Raw genomic sequence first — 26,234 nt, forward strand, 5'->3', positions numbered from 1 at the left:
CTGGGATGTGTGACAGCTATTTATAGATTAATCACCTGATATTAGCACTTTCCTGGTTCTTGCTCAGTGAGCCGTGTACTAAAGATCCATCTAAACATTTGTTGTGTATTAGGTGTCAAATATTAATGGTTAAGCATGTAACACAACTCTTTCTATCATGTATAAAAATAGCACAGAGAGTACATGTTGCACTCACCATTTACAAATCCATTGGTGAAAGCAAAGAAAAATAGAAAGACAAATGAATACCCAGATAGGAGAGAACAAGGTCTTCTATAAAGTATCCTCATTTTCTATTAAACTAAGCAGGCTGTCACAGATCGGAAAGCATGTAGTCGCAACCGCTCTCCAACAATCCTCACCTCCATCCCATCTATTCTACTTCCCAAACATCCTCAATTCTAACCTCAGTGCAACGTCTATGCCCTCAGCCTTTCCAGCAAGCATTTTCTGCCCCATGTCCTCTCCAAATGACCTCACCTCTATCATCTGTTGCTACTGATACCTCAGCATGCTTTGCTTACTCTGGTCGCCCTGACTTTGGACCTGAGTTGCACATAAACTGGCCACATCAATATTTTTTCATGAGGGCGGTCAAGACATAAATATATTTGCATCTCTGTAGATCTCCGGATATGCAGCTACTCAAGAGTTGCAACGGATCTCTGCCTGCAGCTAAATGGCTGTAACTGGTTGTCAATGGGGCATTTGCACATAGGCTTAGACAGAATTGTGGGCTACTCAGAGGAGATTATACACAGAGATCCACTATTTTCAAGGATAAGGCTGTTGCAAAATGGTATTGATCGTGATGAGTGCTGCTTTCACAAGTGTATGTATCGTGACAGTGCAGTCACGTAGATGCAAACAACTCTGGATGCAGGCAGAAAGCTGCATTTATTTTCAGGCAAGCAATGTGGCCACTTTTCATGTGACACTGAACCAGGCCCTAACATTGGTTCACCTTACATTTTAAACATCGACCGACTTACTCTCTAAGTACCCTCAAGTTCTATCCCTCTGCACTGTTTCTAAAGAAATCTCCCCAATATGGTCTGCTGCAGATAAGCCTACATCCAAAGTCCATTTATTTTCTTCTCACCATTTGAAAGTACCAATATACTTTGATTCCAGCTCCCGAAAGCACCATTGGGTAAATGTATGAAGCAGTGATAAGAGTGGAGAAGTAAGCCAGTGGAGAAGTTGCCGATGGCAACCAATTAGCACTGAAGTAACATTTATGATTTACATACTATAAAATTATACAGACCAGCTAATTGGTTGCCATGGCCAACTTCTCCACTGGCTCACTTCTCCACTCATCACTGCTTCATACATTTACCCCATATGAGCCCTAACTGCCACTCCTGCCTGCCCCCAACATCCCTGCTTTCTACAGAAAATGTTACATTAGCAGCACATGTTCCTACCAAGTCTACTCTCTCCACCATCCTTTGGTGCCACCTAGATTCTGCCATAATTCTGTTCTCCCTGCTGAGTTTTACATTCCAACTAGCAATCTCTCCATTTATCTACCCGAAAAAACCCTGGAGACGGAGCATTAAACATCTTCACTCACCCCTCTTTACCGATATCTCCAACTTTCAAGGCTTCTCCAAGTGGCTCCTTACCCAATCTGGTCAGATTCATCTTGGTCTCTAAAGTCATAAGGAAAGAGCCTTTGTAGGAAATTTCCAGATCTGTCCAGAGACCTATAAAGCAAGACAGCATAAGATGATCTCCTCAAGCTATAACATAAATTCAAATACTGACTTCTATCAGTGTCTTGTCTGTCTATCTTCAGTTATTTCTAGACAATCAGTGCATTTATTCTTATCTGTGTTTTCTAAGTCTAGGATCCAGAAACCTATTGCTGAATGTTTGTAAGGTAATTTTAAATCTGTTCCACCTCCAGTGCTATCAAGTATTTACACAATGTCTTGTCCTTGTTCTATTAATGTGAAGGAGTTTGACGGTCAGAAATCGTGTTGCAAACAGCCCTAGACCTTAAAGCAGCTCCTACAGTGACAAAAAATAGATAGGTCAGACAGTTACCTCTGTGGTCGATGGTCGGATTGAAGGCTTGGAGGATTTTCGGCACAGAGACACCCATATCGAGTTCTGTCAGCGTCAGTTCGTTCATAAAGTATGGCAGCTGTAACGACACAGTGCATTAGGCTCATGCTGGACATAAGTGGATTAGTTTTTAACTTATTAATCAAAGATTCCTCTCAAAATACAGAGGACTTCAGGGCTGATGCAGTGCAGGTAGCAAAGTGGGTGGGAATTATACAGAAGAGTATTTCCACACATATAGAGAACGGTTATCACCTGGAGATGAGTACGCATATACAGTGCATCCATAAAGTATTCACAGCGCTTCACTTTTTCCACATTTTGTTATGTTACAGCCTTATTTCAAACTGGAATAAATTCATTTTCCCCTCAAAATTCTACACATTATACCCCATAATGACAACATGAAATTTTTTTGTTGTTGAGATTTTCCAAATGTACATAAGTATTCACAGCCTTTGCCATGAAGCTCAAAAATGAGCTCAGGTGCATCCTGTTTCCACTGACCATCCTTCAGATGTTCCTACAGCTTAATTGGAGTCCACCTGTGGTAAATTCAGTTGATTGGACAGGATTTGGAAAGGCACACACCTGTCTATATAAGGTCCCACACTTGACAGTGCATGTCTAAGCACAAACCAAGCATAAAGTCAAAGGAATTGTCTGTAGACCTCCGAGACAGGATTGTCTCGAGGCACAAATCTGGGGAAGTGTACAGAAAAAAATCTGCTGCTTTGAAGGTCCCAATGAGTGGCCTCCATCATCCGTATATGGAAGCAGTTCAGAACCACCAGGACTTTTCCTAGAGCTGGCCGACCGTCTAAACTGAGCGATCGTCGGAGAAGGGCCCTAATCAAGGAGGTGACCAAGAACCCGATGGTCACTCTGTCAGAGCTAGAGCATTCCTCTGTGGAGAGAGGAGAACCTTCCATAAGGACAACCATCTCTGCAGCATTCCACCAATCAGGCCTGTATGGTAGAGTGGCCAGACGGAAGCCACACTTCTTAGTAAAAAGCACATGGCAGCCCGCCCTGAGTTAGCCAAAATGCACCTGAAGGACTCTCAGACCATGAAAATCAAAAGTCTCTGGTCTGATGAGACAAAGACTGAACTCTTTGGCGTGAATGTCAAGCATCATGTTTGGAGGAAACCAGGCACCGCTCATCACCAGGCCAATACCATCCCTACAGTGAGGCATGGTGGTGGCAGCATCATGCTGTGGGGATGTTTTTCAGTGGCAGGAACTGGGAGACTAGTCAGGATAGAGGAAAAGATGAATGAAGCAATGTATAGAGACATCCTCGATGAAAACCTGCTGCAGAGCGCTCTTGACCTCAGACTGGGGCGACGGTTCATCTCTCAGCAGGACTACGACCATAAGCACACAGCCAAGATATCAAAGGAGTGGCTTCAGGACAACTCTGTGAATGTCTTTGAGTGGCCCAGCCAGAGCCCAGACTTGAATCCGATTGAACATCTCTGTAGAGATCTGAAAATGGCTGTGCACCGACACTTCCCATCCAACCTGATGGAGCTTGAGAGGTGCTGCAAAAAGTGCATCAACAAAGTATTGAGCAAAGGCTGTGAATACTTAAGTACATGTGCTTTCTTAGTTTTTTATTTTTAATAAATTTGCAAAAATCTCAAAAACACTTTTTTCACGTTGTCATTATGGGGTATTGTGTGTAGAATTTTGAGTGGAAAAAAATAAGAATTTACTTACCGATAATTCTATTTCTCGTAGTCCGTAGTGGATGCTGGGGACTCCGTCAGGACCATGGGGGATAGCGGCTCCGCAGGAGACAGGGCACAAAAGCAAGCTTTTAGGATCACATGGTGTGTACTGGCTCCTCCCCCTATGACCCTCCTCCAAGCCTCAGTTAGGTACTGTGCCCGGACGAGCGTACACAATAAGGAAGGATCTTGAATCCCGGGTAAGACTCATACCAGCCACACCAATCACACCGTACAACTTGTGATCTGAACCCAGTTAACAGTATGATAACAAAGAAGTAGCCTCTTAAAAAAGATGGCTCACAACAATAATAACCCGATTTTTGTAACAATAACTATGTACAAGTAATGCAGACAATCCGCACTTGGGATGGGCGCCCAGCATCCACTACGGACTACGAGAAATAGAATTATCTGTAAGTAAATTCTTATTTTCTCTAACGTCCTAGTGGATGCTGGGGACTCCGTCAGGACCATGGGGATTATACCAAAGCTCCCAAACGGGCGGGAGAGTGCGGATGACTCTGCAGCACCGAATGAGAGAACTCCAAGTCCTCTTTAGCCAGAGTATCAAATTTGTAAAATTTTACAAACGTGTTCTCCCCTGACCACGTAGCTGCTCGGCAAAGTTGTAATGCCGAGACCCCTCGGGCAGCCGCCCAAGATGAGCCCACCTTCCTTGTGGAGTGGGCTTTTACAGTTTTAGGCTGTGGCAGGCCTGCCACAGAATGTGCAAGTTGAATTGTGCTACAGATCCAACGAGCAATCGTCTGCTTAGACGCAGGAGCACCCATCTTGTTGGGTGCATACAAGATAAACAACGAGTCAGATTTTCTGACTCCAGCTGTCCTTGAAATATATATTTTCAATGCTCTGACAACGTCCAGTAACTTGGAGTCCTCCAAGTCGCTAGTAGCCGCAGGCACCACAATAGGCTGGTTCAAGTGAAAAGCCGAAACCACCTTAGGGAGAAAATGAGGACGTGTCCGCAGTTCTGCCCTGTCCGAATGGAAAATCAGATATGGGCTTTTGTACGATAAAGCCGCCAACTCTGAAACTCTCCTGGCTGAAGCCAGGGCCAATAGCATGGTTACTTTCCATGTAAGATACTTCAAATCTACCGATTTGAGAGGCTCAAACCAATGAGATTTGAGAAATTCCAAAACTACGTTTAGATCCCACGGTGCCACTGGAGGCACAATTGGGGGTTGTATATGTAGTACACCCTTGACAAAAGTTTGTACTTCAGGCACTGAAGCCAATTCTTTCTGGAAGAAGATTGATAAGGCCGAAATTTGAACTTTAAAAGACCCCAATTTGAGGCCCATAGACAATCCTGCCTGCAGGAAATGTAGGAATCGACCCAATTGAAATTCTTCCGTTGGGGCCTTCTTGGCCTCACACCACGCAACATATTTTCTCCAAATGCGGTGATAATGTTGTGCGGTCACTTCCTTCCTAGCTTTAATCAAGGTAGGAATAACTTCCTCTGGAATGCCCTTTTCTTTTAGAATCCGGCGTTCAACCGCCATGCCGTCAAACGCAGTCGCGGTAAGTCTTGGAACATACAAGGTCCCTGCTGAAGCAGATCCCTTCTTAGAAGTAGAGGCCACGGATCTTCCGTGAGCATCTCTTGAAGTTCCGGATACCAAGTTCTTCTTGGCCAATCCGGAGCCACTAGTATTGTTCTTACTCCCCTTTTCCGTATAATTCTCAGTACCTTTGGTATGAGAGGCAGAGGAGGAAACACATACACTGACTGGTACACCCACGGTGTTACCAGAGCGTCCACAGCTATTGCCTGAGGGTCTCTTGACCTGGCGCAATATCTGTCCAGTTTTTTGTTGAGGCGAGACGCCATCATGTCCACCTTTGGTTTTTCCCAATGGTTCACAATCATGTGGAAAACTTCCGGATGAAGTCCCCACTCTCCCGGGTGAAGGTCGTGTCTGCTGAGGAAGTCTGCTTCCCAGTTGTCCACTCCCGGGATGAACACTGCTGACAGTGCTATGACATGATTTTCCGCCCAGCGAAGAATCCTTGCAGCTTCTGTCATTGCTCTTCTGCTTCTCGTGCCGCCTTGTCTGTTTACGTGGGCGACTGCCGCGATGTTGTCCGACTGGATCAACACCGGCTGACCCTGAAGCAGCGGTTTCGCCAAGCTTAGAGCATTGTAGATCGCTCTTAGCTCTAGTATATTTATGTGAAGAGACGTCTCCAGGTTTGACCATACACCCTGGAAGTTTCTTCCCTGTGTGACTGCTCCCCAGCCCCGTAAGCTGGCATCCGTAGTCACCAGGACCCAGTCCTGTATGCCGAACCTGCGGCCCTCTAACAGATGGGCACTCTGCAACCACCACAGGAGAGACAACCTTGTCCATTGGTGACAGTGTTATCCGCTGATGCATGTGCAGATGCGATCCGGACCATTTGTCCAGCAGATCCCACTGAAATATTCGTGCATGGAATCTGCCGAATGGAATTGCTTCGTAAGAAGCCACCATCTTTCCCAGGACTCTTGTGCATTGATGTACTGACACATTTCCTGGTTTTAGGAGGTTCCTGACAAGTTCGGATAACTCCCTTGCTTTCTCCTCCGGGAGAAACACCTTTTTCTGAACCGTGTCCAGAATCATTCCCAGGAACAGCAGACGTGTTGTCGGGGACAATTGAGATTTTGGAAGATTCAGAATCCACCCGTGTTGTTGAAGCACTACTTGGGTTAGTGCTACACCGACTTCCAGCTGTTCTCTGGACTTTGCCCTTATCAGGAGATCGTCCAAGTAAGGGATAATTAATACGCCTTTTCTTCGTAGAAGAACCATCATTTCGGTCATTACCTTGGTAAAGACCCGAGGTGCCGTGGACAAACCAAACGGCAGCGTTTGAAACTGATAATGACAGTCTTGTATCACGAACCTGAGATACCCTTGGTGTGAGGGGTAAATTGGGACATGCAGATAAGCATCTTTTATGTCCAGGGACACCATGAAGTCCCCTTCTTCCAGATTCGCTATCACTGCTCTTAGTGACTCCATCTTGAACTTGAATTTCTGTATGTACAGGTTCAAGGATTTCAGATTTAGAATAGGTCTTACCGAACCGTCCGGCTTCGGTACCACAAATAGTGTGGAATAATACCCCTTTCCCTGTTGTAGGAGGGGTACCTTGACTACCACCTGCTGAGAATACAGCTTGTGAATGGCTTCCAATACCGTCGCCCTTTCTGAGGGAGACGTTGGTAAAGCAGACTTTAGGAAACGGCGAGGGGGAGATCTTTCGAATTCCAACATGTAACCCTGAGATACTATCTGCAGGATCCACGGGTCCACCTGTGAGCGAGCCCACTGATTGCTGAAAATCTTTAGTCGACCCCCCACCGCTCCTGAGTCCGCTTGTAAAGCCCCAGCGTCATGCTGATGGCTTTGTAGAACCCGGGGCGGGCTTCTGGTCCTGGGCAGGGGCTGCTTGCTGCCCTCTCTTACCCTTTCCTCTGCCTCGTGGCAGATAAGACTGTCCTTTTGCCCGCTTGTTTTTATAGGAGCGAAAGGACTGCGGCTGAAAAGACGGTGTCTTTTTCTGTTGGGAGGGGGTCTGAGGTAAAAAAGTGGATTTGCCGGCAGTTGCCGTGGCCACCAGATCCGATAGACCAACCCCAAATAATTCCTCTCCTTTATATGGCAATACTTCCATATGCCTTTTGGAATCCGCATCACCTGACCACTGTCGCGTCCATAAACTTCTTCTGGCAGATATGGACATCGCACTTACTCTCGATGCCAGAGTGCAAACATCCCTCTGAGCATCTCGCATATAAAGAAACGCATCCTTTAATTGCTCTAGAGTCAATAAAATACTGTCCCTATCCAGGGTATCAATATTTTCAGTCAGGGAATCCAACCACACTACCCCAGCACTGCACATCCAGGCTGAGGCTATTGCTGGTCGGAGTATAACACCAGTATGCGTGTATATACTCTTCAGGGTAGTTTCCAGCCTCCTATCTGCTGGATCCTTGAGGGCGGCCGTATCTGGAGACAGCAACGCCACTTGTTTTGATAAACGTGTGAGCGCTTTATCCACCCTAGGGGGTGTTTCCCAGCGCGCCCTAACCTCTGGTGGGAAAGGGTATAATGCCAATAACTTCTTAGAAATTAGCAGTTTTCTATCTGGGTTAACCCACGCTTCATCACACACGTCATTCAATTCCTCTGATTCTGGAAAAGCTACAGGTAGTTTTTTCACCCCCCACATAATACCCCTTTTTGAGGTACCTGCAGTATCAGAGATCTGCAAAGCCTCCTTCATTGCCGTGATCATATAACGTGTGGCCCTATTGGAAAATACGTTTGTTTCTTCACCGTCGACACTAGATTCATCTGTGTCGGTACCTGTGTCGACTGACTGAGGTAAGGGACGTTTTACAGCCCCTGACGGTGTCTGAGACGCCTGAGCAGGTACTAACTGGTTTTCCGTCCGTCTCATTTCGTCAACTGACTTTTGTAATGTACTAACATTATCACGTAATTCCATAATTAAAGCCATCCATTCCGGTGTCGACTCCCTAGGGGGTGACATCACCATTACCGGCAATTGCTCCGCCTCCACACCAACATCGTCCTCATACATGTCGACACACACGTACCGACACACAGCAGACACACAGGGAATGCTCTTATCGAAGACAGGACCCCACTAGCCCTTTGGGGAGACAGAGGGAGAGTTTGCCAGCACACACCAAAAGCGCTATAAAATGTATATAAACAACCCTAAAAGGTGTTGTTTTTGTTATATGCGCTTTAAATATATAAATATCGCCAAAATATGCCCCCCTTCTCTTTGTTACCCTGTTTCTGTAGTGCAGTGCAGGGGAGAGTCCTGGGAGCCTTCCTCACAGCGGAGCTGAGCAGGAAAATGGCGCTGTGTGCTGAGGAGAATAAGCCCCGCCCCCTATCCGGCGGGCTTTTCTCCCGGGTTTTGAGATATCTGGCCTGGGTTAAATACATACATATAGCCTCAATGGCTATATGTGATGTATTCTTTGCCATCAAAGGTATTTAATATTGCTGCCCAGGGCACCCCCAGCAGCGCCCTGCACCCTCCGTGACCGTTCAGTGTGAAGTGTGTAGCAACAATGGCGCACAGCTGCAGTGCTGTGCGCTACCTTCATAAAGGCTGAAGAGCCTTCTGCCGCCTGTTTCCGGACCCTCGATCTTCAGCATCTGTAAGGGGGATCGGCGGCGCGGCTCCGGGACGAACCCCAGGGTGACCTGTGTTCCGACTCCCTCTGAAGCTATGTCCAGTAGCCTAAGACTCCAATCCATCCTGCACGCAGGTGAGTTGAAAATCTCTCCCCTAAGTCCCTCGATGCAGTGAGCCTGTTGCCAGCAGGACTCACTGAAAATAATAAACCTAAAAACTTTTTCTAAGCAGCTCTTTAGGAGAGCCACCTAGATTGCACCCTGCTCGGACGGGCACAAAAACCTAACTGAGGCTTGGAGGAGGGTCATAGGGGGAGGAGCCAGTACACACCATGTGATCCTAAAAGCTTGCTTTTGTGCCCTGTCTCCTGCGGAGCCGCTATCCCCCATGGTCCTGACGGAGTCCCCAGCATCCACTAGGACGTTAGAGAAATAAGAATTTACTTACCGATAATTCTATTTCTCATAGTCCGTAGTGGATGCTGGGAACTCCGTAAGGACCATGGGGATTAGCGGCTCCGCAGGAGACTGGGCACAAAAGTAAAAGCTTTAGGACTACCTGGTGTGCACTGGCTCCTCCCCCTTGACCCTCCTCCAAGCCTCAGTTAGGATACTGTGCCCGGACGAGCGTACACAATAAGGAAGGATTTTGAATCCCGGGTAAGACTCATACCAGCCACACCAATCACACCGTACAACCTGTGATCTGAACCCAGTTAACAGCATGATAACAGAGGAGCCTCTGAAAAGATGGCTCACAACAATAATAACCGGATTTTTGTAACAATAACTATGTACAAGTATTGCAGACAATCCGTACTTGGGATGGGCGCCCAGCATCCACTACGGACTATGAGAAATAGAATTATCGGTAAGTAAATTCTTATTTTCTCTGACGTCCTAGTGGATGCTGGGAACTCCGTAAGGACCATGGGGATTATACCAAAGCTCCCAAACGGGCGGGAGAGTGCGGATGACTCTGCAGCACCGAATGAGAGAACTCCAGGTCCTCCTCAGCCAGGGTATCAAATTTGTAGAATTTAGCAAACGTGTTTGTCCCTGACCAAGTAGCTGCTCGGCAAAGTTGTAAAGCCGAGACCCCTCGGGCAGCCGCCCAAGATGAGCCCACCTTCCTTGTGGAATGGGCTTTTACAGATTTAGGCTGTGGCAGGCCTGCCACAGAATGTGCAAGCTGAATTGTACTACAAATCCAACGAGCAATAGTCTGCTTAGAAGCAGGAGCACCCAGCTTATTGGGTGCATACAGGATAAACAGCGAGTCAGATTTCCTGACTCCAGCCGTCCTGGAAACATATTTTCAGGGCCCTGACTACGTCCAGCAACTTGGAGTCCTCCAAGTCCCTAGTAGCCGCAGGTACCACAATAGGCTGGTTCAAGTGAAATGCTGAAACCACCTTAGGGAGAAATTGAGGACAAGTCCTCAATTCTGCCCTGTCCGTATGAAAAATTAGGTAAGGGCTTTTATAGGATAAAGCCGCCAATTCTGAGACACGCCTGGCTGAAGCCAGGGCTAACAGCATTACCACTTTCCAAGTGAGATATTTTAAGTCCACAGTGGAGAGTGGTTCAAACCAATGTGATTTTAGGAAACCCAAAACTACATTGAGATCCCAAGGTGCCACTGGAGGCACAAAAGGAGGCTGTATATGCAGTACCCCCTTGACAAACGTCTGAACTTCAGGAACTGAAGCCAGTTCTTTCTGGAAGAAAATCGACAGGGCCGAAATTTGAACCTTAATGGACCCTAATTTTAGGCCCATAGACAGTCCTGTTTGCAGGAAATGTAGGAAACGACCCAGTTGAAATTCCTCTGTAGGGGCCTTCCTGGCCTCGCACCACGCAACATATTTACGCCAAATCCGGTGATAATGTTGCATGGTTACATCCTTCCTGGCTTTGATCAGGGTAGGGATGACTTCATCCGGAATGCCTTTTTCCTTCAGGATCCGGCGTTCAACCGCCATGCCGTCAAACGCAGCCGCGGTAAGTCTTGGAACAGACAGGGTCCCTGCTGAAGCAGGTCCTTTCTTAGAGGTAGAGGCCACTTCTCTGTGAGCATCTCTTGAAGTTCCGGGTACCAAGTCTTTCTTGGCCAATCCGGAGCCACGAGTATAGTCCTTACTCCTCTCCTTCTTATGATCCTCAGTACCTTGGGTATGAGAGGCAGAGGAGGGAACACATACACTGACTGGTACACCCACGGTGTTACCAGAGCGTCCACAGCTATTGCCTGAGGGTCCCTTGACCTGGCGCAATACCTGTCCAGTTTTTTGTTGAGGCGGGACGCCATCATGTCCACCTTTGGTTTTTCCCAACGGTTCACAATCATGTGGAAGACTTCTGGGTGAAGTCCCCACTCCCCCGGATGGAGGTCGTGTCTGCTGAGGAAGTCTGCTTCCCAGTTGTCCACTCCCGGAATGAACACTGCTGACAGTGCTATCACATGATTTTCCGCCCAGCGAAGAATCCTTGCAACTTCTGTCATTGCCCTCCTGCTTCTTGTGCCGCCCTGTCTGTTTACGTGGGCGACTGCCGTGATGTTGTCTGACTGGATCAGCACCGACTGACCTTGAAGCAGAGGTCTTGCTAGGCTTAGAGCATTGTAGATGGCCCTTAGCTCCAGGATATTTATGTGGAGTGATGTCTCCAGGCTTGACCACAAGCCCTGGAAATTTTGTCCCTGTGTGACTGCTCCCCAGCCTCTCAGGCTGGCATCCGTGGTCACCAGGACCCAGTCCTGAATGCCGAATCTGCGGCCCTCTAGAAGATGAGCACTCTGCAACCACCACAGGAGAGACACCCTTGTCCTTGGTGACAAGATTATCCGCTGATGCATCTGAAGATGCGACCCGGACCATTTGTCTAGCAGATCCCACTGGAAGGTTCTTGCGTGGAATCTGCCGAATGGGATTGCTTCGTAAGAAGCCACCATCTTTCCCAGGACCCTTGTGCATTGATGCACTGAGACTTGGCCTGGTTTTAGGAGATTTCTGACTAGTTCGGATAACTCCCTGGCATTCTCCTCCGGGAGAAACACCTTTTTCTGGACTGTGTCCAGGATCATCCCTAGGAATAGGAGTCGGGTAGTCGGGATCAGCTGAGATTTTGGAATATTGAGAATCCAACCGTGCTGGCGCAGCACTATCTGAGATAGTGCTACCCCGACTTCCAACTGTTCCCTGGATCTTGCCCTTATCAGGAGATCGTCCAAGTAAGGGATAACTAAAACTCCCTTCCTTCGAAGGAGTATCATCATTTCGGCCATTACCTTGGTAAAGACCCGGGGTGCCGTGGACAATCCAAACGGCAGCGTCTGAAACAGATAGTGACAGTTCTGTACCACAAACCTGAGGTACCCTTGGTGAGAAGGGCAAATTGGGACATGTAGGTAAGCATCTTTGATGTCCAGAGACACCATATAGTCCCCGTCTTCCAGATTTGCAATCACTGCTCTGAGTGACTCCATCTTGAATTTGAACCTTTGTATGTAAGTGTTCAAGGATTTTAGGTTTAAAATTGGTCTCACCGAGCCGTCCGGCTTCGGTACCACAAATAGTGTGGAATAGTACCCCTTTCCCTGTTGTAGGAGGGGTACCTTGATTATCACCTGCTGGGAATACAGCTTGTGAATGGCATCCAATACTGCCTCCCTGTCTGAGGGAGACGTCGGTAAAGCAGACTTTAGAAAACGGCGAGGGGGAGACGTCTCGAATTCCAATTTGTACCCCTGAGATACCACTTGAAGGATCCAGGGGTCCACTTGCGAGTGGGCCCACTGCGCACTGAACTTCTTGAGACGGGCCCCCACCGTGTCTGCTTGTAAAGCCCCAGCGTCATGCTGAGGACTTTGCGGAGGCGGGAGAGGGCTTTTGTTCCTGGGAACTGGCTGTTTGTTGCAGCCTTTTTCCTCTCCCTCGGGGCATAAATGAGGCGCCTTTTGCCCGCTTGCCCTTATGGGGCCGAAAGGACTGCGCCTGATAATACGGCGTCTTCTTAGGTTGAGAAGCTACCTGGGGTAAAAATGTGGATTTTCCAGCAGTTGCCGTGGCTACCAGGTCTGATAGACCTACCCCAAATAACTCCTCCCCCTTATAAGGCAATACTTCCATGTGCCTTTTAGAATCCGCATCACCTGACCACTGCCGCGTCCATAAACCTCTTCTAGCAGAAATGGACAGCGCGCTAACTCTTGATGCCAGTCGGCAAATATCCCTCTGTGCATCACGCATATATAGAAATGCATCCTTCAAATGCTCTATAGTCAGTAATATACTGTCCCTATCTAGGGTATCAATATTTTCAGTCAGGGAATCCGACCACGCCAGGCCCGCACTGCACATCCAGGCTGAGGCGATTGCTGGTCGCAGTATAACACCCGTGTGAGAGTATATACATTTTAGGATATTCTCCAGCTTTCTATCGGCAGGTTCCTTTAGGGCGGCCGTTTAAGGAGAGGGTAGTGCTACCTGTTTTGACAAACGTGTGAGCGCTTTATCCACCCTAGGGGGTGTTTCCCAACGTGCCCTATCCTCTGGCGGGAAAGGGTACGATGCCAATAACCTTTTAGGAATTATCAGTTTTTTATCGGGGGAAACCCACGCCTCATCACACACTTTATTTAATTCCTCGGATACAGGAAAAACTACAGGCAGTTTTTTCTCACCAAACATAATACCCTTTTTAGTGGTACTTGTATTATCAGAGATATGCAATACATTTTTAATTGCTTCAATCATGTAACGTGTGGCCCTAGTGGAAGTCACGTTTGTCTCATCATCGTCGACACTGGAGTCAGTATCCGTGTCTGTGTCTGCCATTTGAGGTAACGGGCGTTTTAAAGCCCCTGATGGCGTTTGAGACCCTTGGACAGGCACAAGCTGAGTAGCCGGCTGTCTCATGTCGTCAACTGTCTGTCGTAACGAGCTGACACTGTCACGCAATTCCTTCCATAAGCTCATCCACTCAGGTGTCGACTCCCCAGGGGGTGACAACTGTATAATAGGCAATTGCTCCGCCTCCATCTCATTTTCCTCCTCAAACATGTCGACACAATCGTACCGACACACCGCACACACACAGGGAATGCTCTGATAGAGGACAGGACCCCACTAGCCCTTTGGGGAGACAGAGGGAGAGTATGCCAGCACACACCAGAGCGCTATATATAAACAGGAATACCACTATAAAATGTGCTTTTCCCTTTATAGTTGCTGTTAGTATCAAAACTGCGCCAAATTAGTGCCCCCCCCTCTCTTTTTTACCCTTTTCTGTAGTGCAGGACTGCAGGGGAGAGTCAGGGAGACGTCCTTCCAGCGGAGCTGTGATGGAAAATGGCGCCTGTGTGCTGAGGAGATAAGCTCCGCCCCCTTCTCGGCGGCCTTTTCTCCCGCTTTTTTGTAAGTTCTGTCAGGGGTTAAAATACATCCATATAGCCCTGGGGGTTATATGTGGTGTATTTATGCCAGCCAAGGTGTTTTACATTGCTGCTCAGGGCGCCCCCCCTAGCGCCCTGCACCCTCAGTGACCGTGGTGTGAAGTGTGCCTGAGTAACAATGGCGCACAGCTGCAGTGCTGTGCGCTACCTTGTTGAAGACTGATGTCTTCTGCCGCCGATTTTTCTGGACCTCTTCTTGCTTCTGGCTATGTAAGGGGGCCGGCGGCGCGGCTCTGGGACCGAGCTCCGAGGCTGGGCCTGTGTTCGGTCCCTCTGGAGCTAATGGTGTCCAGTAGCCTAAGAAGCCCAATCCACTCTGCACTTCAGGTGAGTTCGCTTCTTCTCCCCTTAGTCCCTCGATGCAGTGAGCCTGTTGCCAGCAGGTCTCACTGAAAATAAAAAACCTAAAACTAAAACTTTCACTAAGAAGCTCAGGAGAGCCCCTAGTGTGCACCCTTCTCGTCCGGGCACAAAAATCTAACTGAGGCTTGGAGGAGGGTCATAGGGGGAGGAGCCAGTGCACACCAGATAGTCCTAAAGCTTTTACTTTTGTGCCCAGTCTCCTGCGGAGCCGCTAATCCCCATGTTCCTTACGGAGTTCCCAGCATCCACTAGGACGTCAGAGAAATGAATTTATTCCAGTTTGGAATAAGGCTGTAACATAACAAAATGTGGAAAAAGTGAAGCGCTATGAATACTTTCCAGATGCACTGTACACTCAAACCATATTTCATGCAAGATTCCCTACACAACCTGGTGTACAGATCACTAGGCATCAGCCACAAAGTTGACCAGATGGTAGATGAATATGTTCACTCAGTCAGAAAGTGGTTGCACGTATGATCGGTTACATGTATGAGCCTCAGTCATAATCTGGAGGCTCCAAACACTGACAATACATACATGTGACTAGGTTTAGCAATCGACCATCGACAAGTAGAAACCATCAATGGTCTGATGGAGGTCAACAGTGGCTACTCCCAGACGGTCAGTGCCTTCCTCACTATGCGCATGTGCTCAGTCAAACCACTGATTGCTCACCATTAATGGTTTTATTATTGATTGCGAAATACCATCAGCGGAATCATCAATGGTCATTGCTACTTGTGACTAAACACACAAAAGTTATTCACACTAGAGACGAGCACACATTTTATACACTGCCAGGAAGAAAAACACCAACCTTTATTTTACTAAGTTTCATCTGAATCTTTTTGGACACCAGATCGGACCAGTACTTCTCTCCCAGGAAGTCCCAAAACATTCTCCCAAGCAAAGCGTTGACCCAGGCTTGTTGCTCCTCCAGTGCTTGAACCGTTTCGATCTGTGCCAAGAGAAATGTCTGTCACGTACTCCTCGACCATCCAGTTGCAGAAGAAAAGGAAAGGAAGCACCTCAAGACTTTTTTTTTATATTTTAATTTACATTTGAACATACCTGACTAGTGGGTGGATGTGTGGAGGCTTCGTCACCCTGCGGCCCGTCAGTTTTCCTGTTTTTCCAGCACTCATGGCTCCTTCTCCAGGATTGACCTGATGTTGGTATCCCCCGCCCTCGTCCCTGGGATTATAGACATCCACTACGAGGCTAGAGGGGTCTCTGACCACTCCCCTCAGTTGATGACTCTTGCTGTGGAAAGTCAGAGGGGGCACTCCTACTGGAAGTTGCATCCCTCTTGGCTGGCCCAGCTAGGTGACTGCAGTGACCTGGAGACTCAGTGGGAGGGTTACTTTAGCGACAATGTAGGGTCTGCCTCGGGCACAATAGTTTGGGATTCATTTAAGGCGTTCTTGAGAGGCTCATATATTGGACGTATAGCGGCCCATAAGACTTCCTCACGGGAAAGAGAATGGGTCCTTGAGGGTGATGCTAGGGAACTGGAGTCCCAATATTTATCTGATGGTGCCCCCGCGACAAGGGCACGCTGGCTAGTGGCTCAGTCGGCTTGGTTAGCCCACCTGTCTGATAAAAACTCTAGATCCCTCCTCTTTAAGGCTACTAATATTTATATGCAGGCTGACAGGACGGGGGGCCTCCTGGCCCGTCTGATACATTATGATCGTCCTGGGACTACGATCACCCAAATGTCCGGTGGAGATGGCTCCTTTGTTGACACACCGGACATTGCGCAGTTATTCCGATCTTATTACTCTGAGGTTTATAGCTCAAAATTGACATGCTCTGCTTTAGATCTTTCACACTACCTGGGGGGTATTCCGCTGCCCACACTCTCCTCTGAGGCCTGTGAGCTGCTGGAGGCGCCTTTGACGCTCGAGGAGGTGACTGCGGCCATTGGTGTGTCCCCTAATGGCAAGGCTCCGGGTTGTGACGGAATTCCCTCCGAGGTATACAAAAATCATGTTGATTTTTTTGGGCCCAGGCTTCATGCCCTATATCTAGATATATTTGCCAATAATGATCTTCCCCCCTCTATGTCAGAGGCAGTTATAATAGTGATCCCAAAGCCCGGTAAGGACCCTGGGTCTCCAGACTCCTATAGACCGATATCCCTGATTCCCACCGATGCTAAGGTCCTGGCAAAGATTTTGGCAGTACGGCTTAACACAGTGATCGCCTCCCTTGTTCACCCGGACCAGACTGGCTTCATGCCAGGGAAGTCCACGTCTATCAACTTACGTAGACTGTATACCGTTTTACAACTCCCACATGACTCCCCTTCTGACTCGGCTGTGGTCTCGTTAGATGCGGCCAAGGCCTTTGACAGCATTGAATGGGCTTATTTATGGGAGGTGATGGCTCGTGTGGGCTTTGGACCCAACTTTATCAAATGGACTAAACTACTGTATCAACATCCGAGTGCCAGGATCTTGGTGAACGGTTATGTATCCCCCTCTTTTCACCTGTCCCGTGGTACTAGACAGGGCTGCCCCCTATCCCCCACGCTGTTTGCCTTGGCCATCGAGCCCCTGGCCTGCTTGAGAAGATCACATCCAGATATTGTGGGAATTTGTACGGGTTCACGTGAGGATAGAATAGCTCTTTACGCCGATGACATGTTGTTGTTTTTGCAGGATTACACCAAGTCAATGCCCATTCTGCTGCGTGTGATAGAGAACTTTGGAGATTACTCGGGTCTTAGAATTAACTGGCCTAAATCATACATTATGCCAGTCATAGGCCCCCCTCCTACTGTTTCCAAAATCCCCCTGCCATTATGTTGGACGTTACAATTTAAATACCTCGGAATCCAAATAACTAACGACCCTTCTGATTTTGTCCCTCTGAATCTGGACCCGACCATGCAGTGGGTCATGGGCAAATCCAAGACTTGGTGTAAGCTTCCACTGACGGTGTCTGGCAGGGTTAACCTCATTAAAATGATTATACTGCCCAAACTCTTATACATTATTCTTCAGTCCCCGGTATATATTTATCCAATATTTTTTAGGAAATTAAATAGTGTTTTATCCTCACTGATTTGGGCTAACAGGCGACCTAGGATACAGCTGAAAACCCTCACCAGGCAGCGATCTGACGGTGGCCTGGCTCTGCCTAATTTTCAGATGGATTACTACGCTGCTCAGCTGACTCATATCAGTGTATGGGCGCAAGACTCTGGGGCTGACTCCTTACATTGTGAGTTTATTCGCTGCTACTTTCCCCACCTCTCTCCTGTGCAGGTGCTACTGAGTGGGAGCATGGCTCGGTTTCTTCCCCCTATCATTTACCAGGCCTTAAAGATATGGCGGGCCCTGAGAGACCTCTTGAGGTACGATGGCCTGGACCCGGATACCCCCCTCTGGTACTCTGATTGGCTCCCTGAATTACATACACTTGAGGGGCGGGAGGTATGGGCCCCTAGATCGGTGGTCTCTATTTCTCAACTCTACCTAGATAATAATCTCAAATCCTTTCAACAATTGAGAGAAGAGTTTGACCTACCTAATTCTTATTTCTTCAGATATCTCCAGCTTCGCCACGCCCTCCAGTCCCAATTTGCTGAATCCCCCCCACGAATCCTCCCATTCCCCATCAAGACCTTTGTGGCTACTTTGGGTCGGGCTAAGATGGTCTCCCTTGCGTATGGATATCTTCTTACCAAGCTCCATACGGACCCTTTGACACGTCTCCGTGGAAAGTGGGAGGAGGATATGGGTTTAATAACAGAGGAGGACTGGGTCCTTGCTCTGGAATACCCCGCCAAAGTTACCAAATCTCTCAGATATCAGCAAATTCAATTCTTCATTTTACACAGAACATATATGACTCCAGTTAGGTTGGCTGCTTTTGGGACGGGCGGATCTGGCCTTTGTCCTAAGTGCGGGGGGGCGGTGGGAACATTCTGGCATCTGGTGTGGGATTGCCCGAGGTTGAGGGTGTTCTGGTTGGGGGTCAGGTCAATTCTGGAGAGTACGGGAGTGACTGGCGGACTGCTTACCCCACAATTCTGTATTTTGGGGATGGGATGCTAAACTTCTCTTTATGCTCGCAGTGTATGTGCCTTGGCTAAGGTTTGCATTGCGATGCTGTGGATGGCCCCTAGCAGCCCTTTAATATCTGCGCTTAAGACCTTAATTAATGACACAATAATTAAGGAAAGATACATATATATGAAACAAAATGCATCAGCCAAATTTGAAAAGGTTTGGTCTCCATGGCTAGACTCCCCCCATTCTCACCTGGTTCCCGACATATAGTGGGCACTGAAGTGCTAACATATCAAAAACTTGATGCTTACTGTAATATACTTGAGATGTTTGGCGGTTGGGCCCTGCGTGTTAGCCTATTTATATGCATGACTACTGTGGTCCTGAATCTGATGGTTCATTCTCACTTTGCTTCTCTCTTTTGTTATTTTTCTTACTGTTTAGGTTAAGGGTGTAAATATAAAAGTTAATGGAGACTAATATATTTGGCTACGGATTTTGCAGACCCTAATGGTCCGAATAATAGAAAATCCTTGTATATTCCCTTATAGACTTGGCCTGATATTCCACTGCTGAAAACTTCGCTCACAAATGTGGCTTTGATTCAAAATAATTTGGTGTACTGTTTGTGATATGATGATGCTCTGCACTGTCTGTACCTTCTTCTCCAGAGTACTGAATAAAAATTACTTTATTAAAAAAAAGAACATACCTGACTTTGGAAGTGTCATTCAATATGAATATTTTGTTGTTCTTTTTTTATCAAGAAGGATAACTCCTCCTTTAAAATGAATACTTTTTAATATAGGTCATTTTAGACCCCTTTTGATATATACAAATATATTATGTATTTCTCATTATCCTATATTTAGCACAAGGATGGGAACCTTTTTCTGCCAAGGGCCATTTGGATTTGTTCAAAATCATTTGTGGGCCATTTTTGAAGTACTTCTTCCCCCCACAATGCGCGCACTCGCTTAGGAAAGTGGGCGTGGCCTTACACATAATGTCCGCAGCAATCGCTGCTCACACATACTGCCCCCAGTAATGCCAGACAAACATAATGCCCCAGTATAGTGCCAGCAGGGCACACACCACCACTGCCCAGGTCCCATCCAGACTCCTGTACACCACTAGTCCAGGCCCTGGCCCTGGGTCCACTCTGCACCACAGCGCAGCCACAGCCATTCCTCCTGCCCTGCATTCCACTGGCCCAGGCCCTGGGTCCACTCTGCACTGAAACACAGCCATTCCTCCAGCCCGTTGAGATTTCTCTCAATACTGCCTCACATTACAGAATAATCGATGGTCTATGACCAATGGTAAATACTTTTACCATTGATTGGGGAGAACCAGATGGCTCCCTTACAGATGGTTTCCCACCTTTGAGGTTATGCACCGATGGTACCTTCAATGGTAACCATCGATGGATAACCCACCAATGGCCATCCCTACCTCACATCACTACCCGGTGCCGTCTCCTACGCACTGCATCATGAGAGATGTAGTTTTCTTACACTGTACACAGTTCACAGTGTGAGAAAACTACATCTCGTATGATGCCGTGCGCGGAGGACGGCTCAACACTGTGCAGATGCCTTGGCAGGGTCCCGAGCCGGACAAAATGCTTCTCCGGGCCGTATAAGGCCTGCGGCCCTGAGGTTCCCCACCACTGATTTAGCACATTACTCGGTAGTGTCTTCCCAGCTCTCACTCACATTTCTCTTGATCAAACGAGTACTAGAAGTGATCTACGTCTTGACAGTCTAATATGCTTGTCCTCTGGTGAGACTATTTGTGTTCACACATACGCCCAATTCAGAGGTGCACGCAGATCATGTACGGCTGCTATTTCTCATGGATTCTAAAATACAAAAGCATTCCCCTAGCAGGCATCAGACTTAGCACTTAGGGTCTAATTCAGGTTTGTTAGCAAACCAAAAAAGTACACTAATCTGCAAAACCATGTTGCACTGCAGGGGGGAGGGGGGGGGGGGGGGGCGGGGCGATGTAACATGTGCAGAGAGAGTTAGATTTGGGTGGGGTGTGTTCAAACTGAAATCTAAATTGCAGTGTAAAAATGAAGCAGCCAGTATTTACCCTGCACAGAAACAATATAACCCACTCAAATCTAACTCTATCTGCACGTTAAATCTGCAACCCCCCCCTCCCTCCCGCTGTAGTACAACATGGTTTTGCCCAGTTGTGTACTTGCTAACAACTCTGAATAACCCCCTTAGTCTTATCTGAGCAATGCTCTAGTGTGGTGGATCAGATTTATCCATCAACTCCTCAAGAAGCCTCTGGCTGACACAGAGTCTCCCATGAAACTTTCTTAAGATATGGAAACTGTGGCTCTGGTGAAACATAGTTACATAGTTAATGAGGTTAAAAAAAGACAAGTTGTCCATCGAGTTGTATTAAAATCCTACACTATTCTGTTTGTGTCCATTGGTTCTTCCCTAACTACTCAAGCATTTTTATTTATTTTTAAGTCTAGTTCACAACTAGAAAATAAGAATTTACTCACCGGTAATTCTATTTATCGTAGTCCGTAGTGGATGCTGGGTACTCCGTAAGGACCATGGGGTATAGACGGGCTCCGCAGGAGACTGGGCACTCTTAAAAGAAAGATTAGGTACTATATCTGGTGTGCACTGGCTCCTCCCTCTATGCCCCTCCTCCAGACCTCAGTTAGGGAAACTGTGCCCGGAAGAGCTGACATTACTAGGAAAGGATTTGGAATCCAGGGTAAGACTCATACCAGCCACACCAATCACACCGTATAACTCGTGATAACTATACCCAGTTAACAGTATGAACAATAACTGAGCCTCTCTCAACAGATGGCTCATACAATAACCCTTTAGTCTTGCAATAACTATATACATGTATTGCAGAGAGTCCGCACTTGGGACGGGCTCCCAGCATCCACTACGGACTACGAGAAATAGAATTACCGGTGAGTAAATTCTTATTTTCTCTGACGTCCTAGTGGATGCTGGGTACTCCGTAAGGACCATGGGGATTATACCAAAGCTCCCAAACGGGCGGGAGAGTGCGGATGACTCTGCAGCACCGAATGAGCAAACTCAAGGTCCTCCTAAGCCAGGGTATCAAACTTGTAGAATTTTGCAAAAGTGTTTGAACCCGACCAAGTAGCAGCTCGGCAAAGTTGTAATGCCGAGACCCCTCGGGCAGCCGCCCAAGAAGAGCCCACCTTCCTCGTGGAATGGGCTTTTACTAATTTAGGATGCGGCAGTCCAGCCGCAGAATGTGCAAGCTGAATCGTGCTACAGATCCAGCGAGCAATAGTCTGCTTTGAAGCAGGAGCAACCAGCTTGTTGGGTGCATGCAGGATAAATAGCGAGTCAGTTTTTCTGACTCTAGCCGTCCTGGAAACAAAGTTTCAGGGCCCGGACTACGTCCAGCAACTTGGAATCCTCCAAGTCCCTAGTAGCCGCAGGCACCACAATAGGTTGGTTCAAATGAAACGATGATACCACCTTAGGGAGAAATTGGGGACGAGTCCTCCATTCTGCCCTTTCCATATGGAAGATCAGATATGGGCTTTTACATGACAAAGACGCCAATTCTGACACACGCCTAGTCCAAGCTAAGGCCAAAAGCATGACCACTTTCCATGTGAGATATTTTAGCTCCACGGTCTTAAGTGGCTCAAACCAGTGGGATTTTAGGAATCCAACACACGTTAAGAACCCAAGGTGCCACTGGAGGCACAAAAGGGGCTGAATATGCAGCACCCCTGTAACAACGTCCGAACTTCAGGCAGTGAAGCCAGTTCTTTTTGAGAGAAAAAGGGATAGGGCCGAAATCTTGGCCTTTATGGATCCTAATTTTAGGCCCATAGTCACTCCTGACTGTAGGAAGTGCAGGAATCGACCCCCCTGGAATTCCTCTGTAGGGCCTTCCCGGCCACACACCAAGCAACCTATTTTCGCCATATACAGTGAAAAAGTCTTGCTGTCACGTCTTTCCTAGCCTTTATCAGCGTAGGAATAACTGCATCCAGAATGCCCTTTTCCGCTAGGATCCGGCGTTCAACCGTCATGCCTTCCAACGCAGCCGCGGTAAGTCTTGGATCAGACAGGGTCCCTGTTGCAACATGTCCTGATTGAGAGGCAGAGGCCATGGGTCCTCTGAGAGCATTTCTTGCAGTTCCGGGTACCGAGTCCTTCTTGGCCAATCCGGAGCAAAGAATATTGTTCACACTCCTCCGTTTATTACAATTCTCAGCCCTTGGGTCTGAGAGGAAGAGGAGGGAATATATAGACCGACTGGAACACCCACGGTGTTACTAGTGCGACCACAGCTATCGCCTGAGAGTCCCTTGACCCAGCGTAAAACCTTTTTTATCTTTTTATTGAGGTGGGACGCCATGTAGTCCACCTGAGGCAGTTTCCATCAATTTGCAAAACTGCGTGAAGACTTCCTGATGAAGTCACCACTTTCCCGAGTGGAGGTCGTGTCCACTCCCGGAATAAACACTGCTGACAGTGCGCTTACTTGATTCTCCGCCCAGCGAAGAATTCTGGTGGCTTCTACCCTCGCCACCCTGCTCCTTGTGCCGCCCTGGCGGTTTACATGAGCCCCTGCGGTCTGACTGGATCAGAACCGGTTGGTCGCGAAGCAGGAACTCCGCTTGACTTAGGGCGTTGTATATGGCCCTTAGTTCCAGGATATTGATGTGAAGGCAAGTCTGTTGGCTTGACCACAACCTTGGAATTTTCTTCCCTGTGTAACTGCCCCCCACCCTCGGAGGCTTGCATCCGTGGTCACCAGGACCCAGTCCTGAATGCCGAATCTGCGGCCCTCGAGAAGGTGAGCACTCCGCAGCCACCACAGGAGAGACACCCTGGCCCTGGGGGATAGGGTGATTAACCGATGCATCTGAAGATGTGATCCGGACCACTTGTCCAGTAAGTTCCATTGTCCTTGCATGGAACCAGCCAAAGGGGATGGCCTCGTATGATGCCATCATCCTTCCCAGGACTCGAGTGCAGTGATGCACTGACACCTGTTTTGGTTTTCAAAGGATTCCTGACCAGTGTCATGAGCTCCTGAGCTCTCTCTATCGGGAGATAAACCCTCTTCTGGTCTGTGTCTAGGATCATGCCTAGGCGAGGCAGATGAGCTGTAGGAACCAACTGCGACTTCGGAATATATAGAATCCAGTCGTGTTGCCGTTTCACTTCCAGAGAAGGTGATACGCTGTCCAGCAACTGCTCTCTTGATCTCGCTTTTATGAGGAGATCATCCAAGTATGTGATAATAGTGACACCTTGCTTCCGCAGGAGCACCATCATATCCGCCATTACCTTGGTGAAATTGGTAATGACAATCCCGTACCGCAATTCTGAGGTACGCCTGATGAGGTGGATAAATGGGGACACGAAGGTATGCATCCCTTATGTCCCGATTCATTTCAGGCTTGCAATGACCGCTCTTAGCGACTCCATCTTAAACCTGAACCTTTTCAGGTATATGTTCAGGGATTTTAATACAATATGGGTCTAACCGAACCGTCTGGTTTCGGGATTATAACATGGTCGAATAATAACACCCTCTTGTTGTTGACCACCACCTGTTGAAGATACAATTTACGAATTGCAGTTAACACTGGCTCCCTCTCTTGGGGGGAAGCCCGCCGGGTCCTCTGTGAGGGGGCATCTTCTCACAGTCCAGCCTGTATCCCTGCGATACAATTTCTATTGCCCAGGGATCTAACAGGGAGTGAACCCACATGTGGCTGAACTTACGAAGGCGTGTCCCCACCGGGCCTAGCTCCGCCTGTGGAGCCCCAGCGACATGTGGTGGATTTTTGTAGAGGCCGGGGAGGACTTCTGTTCCTGGGGACTAGCTGTGTTGTACAGCTTCTTTCCTCTGCCCCCGGCTCTGACAAGAAAGGACGCACCTCAGACTTTCTTGTTTCTTTATTCGAAAAGCTGCATTTAATAATGTCGTGCTTTCCTAGGCTGTGCAGGAATATAAGGCAAAATATCAGAATTACCAGCTATTGCTGTGGAGACCAGGCCCGAGAACCTTTCTCCACACAATCCTCAGCCTTCCATATGCCTCTTAAGTCGGCATCATCTGTCCAATGTATATTCTACAGGACACATCAAGCAGAAATCGACATAGCTTTTGTCTCTAGGACCCAGTATACTCATGTCCCTTTGGGCATGCTTTATATTTATATATCTATCACTTAAGACAGCATCTTAAAATATTTATATGCATACTAGGGTCTCAATCTCTGCTGATAAGGTACCTGTCCACGCTGCCACAGCGCTATAAACCCATGCCGACACAATCGCCGGTCTGGGTAGTATACTAGAATGTGCACACTATCTGCAGGATCCCTGAGAATAGCTAGTGCAAACAGAACACCCAAGGGGAAGATTCTCAACACATCCTGGCCCTAGTCGGGAAAGGATACAGCCTGAGAATTCTCTTGTGGGAAGCTGCCGTCTCTTGTCTGGAGATTCCCGCTCTTTTTCCTCATGAGAGGAGGGAAATTTACCTCAGCATTCTTCCCCTTAATATGTGTACTCTCGTGTCAGGGACAGATGAGTCATCAGTGATATGCAAATCATCTTTTATTCCAATAATCATATATTGAATATCTTTTAGCCCTCTTGGCTGTAACTTTGCATTATCGTAGTCGACAGTGGAGTTAAACTCCGTGTCGATACTTTGTTATTTTGGATAGTGAACATAGAGAGACTCTGAAGGACTCTGTGACATAGGGACAGACCAGGGTAGATTTCCTTTCTGTTCCCTAACCTTTTGTGCAATCATTTTACCTCAGCACTTACACATATCCAAACAGGTGTCGGCGTTGTCGACGGAGACACCCTCCCACACACATATCCGCTCTATCACCTCCTTAGAGGAGCCTTTTACCTCAGACATGTCGACACACGCGTACCGACACACCACACACACAGGGGATGCTCTATTTGAAGACAGTTCCCCCACCAGGCCCTTTGGAGAGACAGAGAGAGAGTATGTCAGCACACACCACAGCGCTATATAATACAGGGATGTACACTATACTGAGTGATTTTTCCCCTATAGCAGCTTATATACACAGTTTTGCGCCTAAATTTATGTGCCCCCCCCCCCCTCTCTTTTTTGCCCTTTGTGTACCAGGATACTGCAGGGGAGAGCCTGGGGAGCTTCCTTCCAGCTGAGCTGTGAAGAGAAAATGGCGCCGGTGTGCTGAGGAAGAAGGCCCGGCCCCCTCAGCGGCGGGCTTCTGTCCTTTTATGTACTTTAATGGCGGGGGTTAATGCACATATACAGTTTATCAGACTGTATTATGTGCTTTTCGCCAAGTAAGGTAATCTAATTGC

At 47.8% G+C, this 26,234-nt stretch overlaps 1 protein-coding gene across 3 annotated transcripts in view; it reads right to left on the minus strand.

Moving 5' to 3' along the window:
- The window catches only part of TEX2 (testis expressed 2), a 180,564-nt gene that overhangs the window by 30,974 nt on the left and 123,356 nt on the right, over positions 1–26,234 (minus strand). For all 3 annotated transcript variants that reach the window (XM_063960910.1, XM_063960908.1, XM_063960909.1), the window contains exons 6-8: positions 15,651–15,791; positions 2,056–2,155; positions 1,580–1,712 (exon numbers count right to left, since the gene is read on the minus strand). In XM_063960910.1, the coding sequence (XP_063816980.1) occupies positions 1,580–1,712; positions 2,056–2,155; positions 15,651–15,791 (374 nt within the window). The remainder of the gene's footprint in view (positions 1–1,579; positions 1,713–2,055; positions 2,156–15,650; positions 15,792–26,234) is intronic.

This window comes from Pseudophryne corroboree, chromosome 3 (genome assembly GCF_028390025.1).
Source record: "Pseudophryne corroboree isolate aPseCor3 chromosome 3, aPseCor3.hap2, whole genome shotgun sequence".
Lineage (NCBI taxonomy): Eukaryota > Metazoa > Chordata > Amphibia > Anura > Myobatrachidae > Pseudophryne > Pseudophryne corroboree.